Consider the following 8,588-nt stretch of genomic DNA (forward strand, 5'->3'; position numbering starts at 1 on the left):
AGTTTTCATTATTTTAAAAACCAGTGGGGGATTGTTGAAAATTAGTGGTTTTAAAAATAATAAAAATGAAAATTCAAATTTTTCAAAATTTTGAGATTTTTCCGCCAAAATACTTTTTGAATTTTTTGAACTAAAAAGTGCGGTGTGTGTTCTTTGTCCCACATCGAAAATGCAAAGAATAGTTTTGTGGTTTATATGAGATGTTGAGAAGGGTATTCTTACTTGGAGCTTTTTGGAGGAGATGAAACACGGATTGCATGATCCAGTGCGAAGCACTGGAACACACGCACGCACGCGCGCTCACGCTCGAGCTCGGGCACGGGCACGGGCACGAGCGTGGGCGAGGGCGAGGGCGTGAGCAGTGAGGCAGTAGTGGCGCTAGATGACATACTTCGCACGTGTGCATCGTGTCGCAGAGTGGTCGGTCCCTCGCGACCTTGCGCAAACCGGCGCGAGACGGTGCGACCTCGGTGCGATGGGTCTAGTCAGAGCCTTAGGGCGGTGTGGATCTGAAAAGTTGAAAATGAGCCTGGGTTTTATAGGTGACTGAGAACGGTCGGATTTTAAATCTGAAACGTCCAGCCATTTTTATAAACGGATAGTTACCTTAAAAGCCACTATGGTCCGAAAACGGACGGGCCAAGATGATCTAATGGTCAGATCCACAGATCTAATAACTAGAAACGTCTGGGATTAATGAACAACGGCCAGAAACATTTTTCAAACGTTCTGAACCATTGAATACCACACAGCAACGGATTTAAACCTGAGGCCTATATAAACTGGAGCAATATTCCAGTTCAATTTCATCATCTCAACACACCATCTCTCCCATCAAATCAGATACAGTCCATAGCTCCATTTTAGAATACTGTTATCATCTCCATCGTCTAAGTCTGCCAGAAGAAATATATTGCGTTGAAACTGTTCCATAGTAGACCTATCGTGATTGTTGCACGCTGGATCCAGATAAGGCTTGTCTTATCCTGGGAGCAATTCGCCTGTAACCCATCAGCAATTGATAAGGGAGCGAAACACGCTTTAAGGACAGCGTATTTTACACGTGATTCAGCCTAGTGATAATTTATTTTTCTATTTTTTATATTTTCGGTATATCAAATAGAAATTGATCCAATACATCCTCCAATCAATGGCCCACATCTTTCGCAATTATGTCACATTTGCCACATGCCATGCACATTGCCACAATCAATCTTTGGTCATGCGAAATACCCACCACTGACCAATTATGAGACAAAGAAAGGTCCTTTGATTAGCAAATCCCATCCATTAAAATTGACAAGTAGTTGATCATAAATAGATAACAAGATACACCAAAAGAGTAGACTTAGTTTCCTAATATGAGTGAGTTAAGGAGAGAGAGATTATGGGGTGGCAATTGCTATTATCCATACACCCCATGTCAATGCTTGCTGCCTAATTCCTTCCAAAACCTTGTAATTGTGTGGTGCCAGTTGCTATCATGGGCACCCATGCCATGTCATTGGCTTCCTGACTCCTTCCAAAACCTGGCTGGGAGGCCATGCACAGGCACTGGAAATGGGCCATACTGAATCCCACTTTGGGGTCCCACCACTTCCCACCTGCACAAAAATCAAAAGCAACAACAAAAGCAGTTCCATGTTATTCCACAATCCAAAGAGACCCTCCAGCTGTTCTAAGATTTTACTCCTTTCCACCCTTCCTCTAATGCAATCCTAACAGTTGATCTTTACATATAGATTCAATTTGAGCTAATGTTCCGATCAGCAATGCATTATATATGGAAAATCAAGAGGACCCATCTCATAATCTTACCTAAATTTCGTCACCAGATGATGTACGAAGATCAGCATCTCCAGCTTGGCGAGCTCATTTCCAGGGCATGCATGCATCCCAGTGCCAAATGGCATGAAAGTATTGGGCTTTGGTGAAACCTGCACCCACCATAATAACAAAGTAAACCAATCTCTTTCTTTATATATATATATGAACCCCCGATATTGATAGTTACACCCCACAAGGGCAATTTGGTCATTTTACGCAAACACCTTTGCTATTACCGAATTATCCCTTTAGGGATGGAAATATCAATTTTAAGGGGGTGGGACATCATATTCCTAGAGAAAACATAGTAAGTCTACGTTATCTTCAAATAACTTCAATGGGACACCATACCTCGAATCTTGAAGGGTCAAACTTGTGAGGATCTGGGAAGAATTCCGGGTTGTGATGAATGTTCCTGAATAAAGGCATCACCTTCCAACCTTTGGGAATCAGATATCCTGGCACAATTTCCCACGCATCTCTTTTTCAGACACCCATGAAAGGAACAAAGATGGATAATAAAGCCTGATTCTTTAGTCCTCAGACTACTACAGTTGATTTCTAGTCCACTACTTGGGCCATGTGTACATGTGATCGAAACCGTTCAAGACGTGGGCCTTACCATGATTAGGCAATGAGAAGATTATGATCTTCCATAAATGATCCTAACCTTCTGATCTACGGAGAGATAAAATCATAGATTGGTCAATGGTTACACATTCTAGTCCAATTTTCAGATGGTTAGGATAATCTTCAAGGAAAAATAAGAAGGCCCATTTCTTATCCAATTATCCATTGTGGGGCCAACCTCCTTAAGTGGGTCCCCACATGGCCCAATTTGGAAACTACAATTTCAATTCAGTAGTCTGTGGAGTAACCTTACCTTTGTACTCCACATCAGCAACTGCTTCCCTAAACGTGAATGATATGATGCTTGCCATCCTCAAACTCTCTAGTATAACCTGAAATAAAATACCATCTTCTTAAATCCATGCAAAACGTAGAGATGGTGGGGCCCACCTACACATAACACTTCTAAAAGTAGATGCTGGTGCACATACCTTACGTGTAAGTGGCATGTTTCTTGTTTGAGCCCATGTCAGGGGCTTTCCTCCTTCATTTGATTCATATATTGCCATTTGTTCGGTCTGTGAGTGAGCCGATTAGCGTTAATTAGGAATGATTATCATCGTTAATGATGGTTTAAGCTATATAAATTGATTTTAAAAGGCTTTAGTGTTCTTACCCTTACACCTTCTAAAAGTTTTGGGTTGTCATGGAGGTATTTGAGAATCCATGTTAGGACACTTGCCGTGGTGTCTTGCGCGGCGAAGAGGACGCCGACAATGTTATCAGTGATCTGTTCGTCGGTCAGGAAATCTCCCTTATCATCTTTTGAATTCATAAGAACACCCAACAGATCCTTCTCTACAACTCTATTCTCTTTCCTCTCATCCACAATCTCACTCACTATCTCACTTAGTCTTTTCCTTGCCTTTGGAAATTCATCAAAGATAAGAAGCAAAGATGGGTGAGTTTCCATGAAATAGAATATAAGAAAACATTAGCTTAGATGATTAGAACTTCTCTTACCAAAACTGCATTTTTGTATGCAGTTCCCGGAATGTTTGTTGGGAATGAATTGTAGCCTTGATCTACTATACAGTAGTTCTTCTTCAGCTCTTCTTTGTATCGGGAGTCCAATTGACCAAAGATGGAGAGAATGCCCACATCAAAAGAGAACTGGAAATAATTGCGAATTCGATCAGAAGAAGTGAAAAATCTCATGATCAAAATCAGCACATAAAAGGCCCAAAAATATAAAATACATCCAGTGAGTCGACAGAACTGTTGAATGGACGATTTCATCGATATAAAAGAGAAAGAAAATATAATAATAACGTCCAACCAACCTTCTCCATCTCATGAAAGGTGTTAACAACTGCACCGCCAGCCCACGATTCCAGTGCAGAGACAGCGATCGATGCGATGCCAGGGACGAGACTCCGGATGGCCTCAGGCGACAGGGATCCCTGCACCAGCTTCCTCAGCCTAGTATGGTAGTCCCCTTGGTGGAAGAAGAGGGCAGATGGGCCTATCATCTTCTCCTTGCTTTTTGGATAGGTGGGCTTGAACAAGTGGGCTTGGTTCACCAGCACGAACCGAGCCGCCTCTGGGCTACCCAGCATCACACAAGGGCACCCAAGTAAATGGGTCTTGAATATCTCCCCATACCTAAAAACACCAAAACAAAGAGATAGAAAGAAAATGGCTGAGAAAAAGAAAATCCAAATGCATACTCATGTAATAGAAGAACATGAACATGGAAAACACAAGTACCTTCTCTGCTTAGTGGCAAAGAAGACATTTGGGTTTTGAGAGTAGAATCTGAAGGTCTCTCCTATATAAGGCCAGCCCATTGACCCTGGTGGGAGTCTCAATCCAGGCCATGTTTGGCATGATCTCTTATTGTGTTTTCTCCAAATCAGATAGGAAAGTAGAAGAGTAAAGAGTAAGGGGAGGAGGAGAAGGTAGATAAGAACATGACCCATCTCCCTCTATCTCAATGGAATGAAATGGGACGGGCTTCTTTCTAGGAAGATCTTTGTTGTATGTGTTTGTTGTGGTTCTGGTTGTGGTTGTAGTCGTTATTGTTGTTGTCGTTGCTGTTGTTGTTGTTTGGAGGGAGGATGATGGATTTAGTGATGGTGTTAGAGAGGGGAGGAAATATGGGTTTATATAGAGTGGGAAAAGGGAGTTGGAAACTAATCTATCGATAGTACAGAGAGAGCCGGTATTGGAACAGAATGGAATATGAATATCACCGTAAGGTTCTACACATAATTACAAAGGTGGGCCCGGTAAAATCATGCCACCTCATCCACCCTACGTGTCAGACATGGATACACCCATCTGTGGAGTGAAAATTGTGGGATCCGTTTCGGCTGCTGCACAGGCTGGAAACTGAACAGATCCGATGGTCTTGACCGTTGGATTGTGCTTTTTAATTTTAGGCTGTTGATGATTTTTGTTCTTAACCGTTTATTTAGATGTCATTGATTGGATGGATAAGATGGCCCGGTGAGGATATTTTTGGACCGTCATCTGTCCGGACTTATGATTTGGATGGTCCAGATTGCAGGACGTGTTCACTATGCCTGCCGTGGCTATCCACATGTGTGTGTGTGTGTGTGTTTGGATCTTTATCCTTTTTCCAGGTGTAATGAAATCCTGACATCTGATACGGTATGCTTTGAATCTTGATGAAGATCTTGACTGTCGTAGTAGGGGTGCTTGTGGGTGGGGCCCAAGTTGGTCCTAGTTGACCCTACAGCCCGTGGCCCTGACTGACTAAAGAGAGCCGAGCAAGGCCGGGGCACCCATAAGTTAAAATTACGCATGCTACATGCATAATGGAGGTACAAATGGTAACTATGCGTTTGTAGTCCAATATACGTATCAGAATCAAACATTTCGCACTACACACGTCTCAAATAAGATAATTCATTTCATTCACCAACCATATGGCCCACCTGCTATATTTATGAATTTGACAAGTGCTTCAATGTAATTTTCACCATTTAAAGCCAAGTTCCTGGATTGGATAGTTTGTATGTACTTATCTAAGATCAATCACACTATCAAAATATCAAAGTTCTTCTTGTTACTATAATAACACACCTTTTTGCGTGAGCACCCGTGTGCACCTTTGCAAACGTGTCATGGGCATATAATCTAAATGTTTCATGTGATGCGGCACCCCTTGAAACTCTATGAGCCCAATTTTCAGCTTGACCCAAAACTCTAATGGACCATGGCAAAGAGAAATGCAAATCAAAGGAGAAAACTATTTCCTTTTACCATGGCCCATCAGAGTTTTGTATCGGACTGAAAGTTAAGCTCATAGAGTTTTAAGGGGTGCCGTCATGTGCGCCTATGATACGTGTGCAAAGGTGCGCATAGGTCTAGCATAAAAAGCTACACAGGTGAGCATTCTTTGTAATATATATATATATATATATATTGAAAAGGTACTATGCGCTCGAGTTTATGGGAACGTCCCATGAGGACGAGCTGTGTGGGCCCCACCTTGATGCGTTTCAAACATCTACCCCATCAGTCAGATGCACCATTCCATCATAGGCCTATGTCTCAAAAATCAAGTCAATCCGTGACTTGTTGGGTCACACCATATATATAAGTTGAGAGGGGCCGTGCACCATTAAAACATTCATAATCATTTTTTGGGCCCACCGAGATGTGCTTTGTAAATCTAGCCCATCCATTATGTGTGTCCCACTTGGATGAGGGTTCAGACCAAGTTTCAAACGCATGCAAATTTCAAGTGGGCCCCACCAAGTGCTTTTATATGTTTTTGGCATATCTTTACATTTTTTTAGATGGTATGGCTCACTTGAGTTCCGTATATGGCTGATTTTTGGGATATCCCATAATTTAAAGGGGACCCATCAAATGCATGGTGTTGATGGTCGACACGCATCACGGTGGGGCCCACACAGCTTGACCTCATGGGAGCTTATGGTGAGCTCGACCGCATAGTACCTTTTCCCATATATATATATATATATATATATATATATATATATATATATATATATATATAAAGATGGGCCAAGCTGTCTAGGTTATTCATCCTTAACCCTAGCTCAAACAATGGCATATGTTTGAGGCTCGAGCCCACCGTTCAGTGGCTCAAGCTCTAGCTCTTCATGGTTAAGTCACTTAGGCTGGACCGGGCAACTCGGTCCATTGCCATCCTGTAACATGTAAATTCTTCGATGATACCCGGGTTTGAGGGATCATGTTACGTATGGTCCAACCCTTTCTTGTGTTTGTCGCGCTGGATCGTTGAGGGTGTATTACCTGCCTAATATCTGACAGAAGGTGTGATGAATAGTTGATCTAGACCGTTCGTCTAGTGGTTTTTATCCATGGATGGCTCTGGATTAAAAATCATGCGGAAGATTTTGTCTTATCCAAAGAAAAAGTAGTCTTGAAATGGACGGTGAAATCGAACTGGCTAAGGGTAAACATTCAAGACGACAGACGGATGGATGTGATCCTACGTTTGGTGTGAATTTCAACCGTGGGGCGCCACTCATGAAAAAAGGACCACCTAGTGGTGTGAATTCACTGATCCCACCTGCCACGTGTCAACGACCATTGGAATAGTGGAAGTTGAGAAAAATTGGGTCGGTACCGACCCTTTATTGTAGTTGTAAATCCGTTGAATTCCGAAATTTTGTGGGACCGTGGACGTTTTTTTTTTCATAAAGGAGACGGTGCCGTAGAGCCCGGAGAACTTTGAATATGGTAGAGCTCTCTTTCCCCATTACACGTGGAAGGATGCTATATCATTTATTGCCGTTCATCTAATTATCCTTGCTATGAATGGAGAATGGCCTAAAAAAAGCATGCAATGATCCTAGCCATCTGATTGATGATGACCCACATAGAGACACTAGAAATTGAAAATGTTTGATGGTCAAAAGATGGTTGAAGAAAAGCAGCGGATCAGATTGTCTAGTAGGTGAGTATTTGAGGTAGAAGATATCTATGGGACAAAGATGGATGGACCAGATTCATACATGGCATGCCATACCGTGAAGAGATGTCTCCACCATATTCATGTATCGTCCAACCAACTGCACCTTGACCATGTCTGCATTTATGAGAAAAAAAAAAAGAATGAGAAAATTCGAGAAAATAGTATCATCATAGGTGCTCTTTTGGTCGTCCAAAGGACCACTGAATCTTTTTTGAACATCATAGCAGAGAGAGACGATACCATACAGCCTACTGTAGTATAATGTAGTGTTGCTACATAATGATATAGCAAGCTGTATTGTATCATTTTCAAAAATCTTGCCTATGATTTTTTATTTTTTATTTTATTATTAATATTTTTTTTCCCACTTCTATACATTGGACCGTTAAATAGTTTTTGTTTTCGGCTGTGGTTTTTAAAGATTAATTATTAGACAGCTAGGATCACAACGTCTACCTGCCCATTTTGTACTGTAGATGAGGATATGCTTATGAATCATCTGGACATGGGAGATTCTAGATATCCAATCCTAGACTACATTTTTACCGGACCAATCATTGATATATTGAAAGGTTACGATCTTTTGATTTAAGAGATTTTGCTATCCCCAACCATGTGGGGTCCAATCTAAAAAACCACATGGTTTAAAGAATCATTAGTTCCACTTGTCCAGGAGGAAAGTCGGCTAGCACAAGTTGCCTAGGGCAAGTAACTTATCTATTGTTGGTAAGGATATTATGTATTTGTAGAAATGTTGGAATGAAATCATTATCATCTAAGTCATATTCTAACTAATTAAAGTTAGCTACACGAAATTTATTTTGCAATTCCACTCTGCTCAGGATTATATCTTTGGCTAAACCATATGATATCAAATCTTTAAAATCATCGAAGGTTAGGATTCCTGAGAAAAAGTTGCAAGAGATTTTAATGTTGTTTGCCAACTTAATGTAACCCTCCTTTACCTCCACCTAGACTATCAAAGAAAGCAAGGAACTCCCATTAGCGTATTAAATCTAGGATAATAATAAGGAGCCTATTCCTAGTATGTGCATGCAAGACCACAGGTTTTGGTGCACACCCACCATATGTGTTGATTGTGCCACTTGCGAACACTGAAGTTCAAGTGCCTTAGGTATGCACGTGTTGGCATCATTATCCTTCTCATATGTACAACGTGCACATGTGCTAT

At 41.3% G+C, this 8,588-nt stretch overlaps 1 protein-coding gene across 1 annotated transcript; it reads right to left on the reverse strand.

Moving 5' to 3' along the window:
* Positions 1-1,286: 1,286 nt before the first annotated feature.
* LOC131242487 (abscisic acid 8'-hydroxylase 4-like) lies at positions 1,287-4,563 on the reverse strand. The gene is made up of 9 exons (XM_058241170.1): positions 4,168-4,563; positions 3,741-4,062; positions 3,421-3,570; positions 3,074-3,322; positions 2,889-2,975; positions 2,711-2,789; positions 2,179-2,285; positions 1,819-1,937; positions 1,287-1,604 (listed from the first exon to the last, which is right to left on the reverse strand). Exons 1-9 carry the CDS (start codon positions 4,377-4,379, stop codon positions 1,502-1,504), a joined length of 1,428 nt encoding a protein of 475 aa, XP_058097153.1. The 5' UTR covers positions 4,380-4,563; the 3' UTR covers positions 1,287-1,501.
* Positions 4,564-8,588: the final 4,025 nt, after the last annotated feature.

The sequence above is a fragment of the Magnolia sinica genome, chromosome 4, assembly GCF_029962835.1.
Source record: "Magnolia sinica isolate HGM2019 chromosome 4, MsV1, whole genome shotgun sequence".
NCBI classification, from domain to species: Eukaryota; Viridiplantae; Streptophyta; class Magnoliopsida; order Magnoliales; family Magnoliaceae; genus Magnolia; species Magnolia sinica.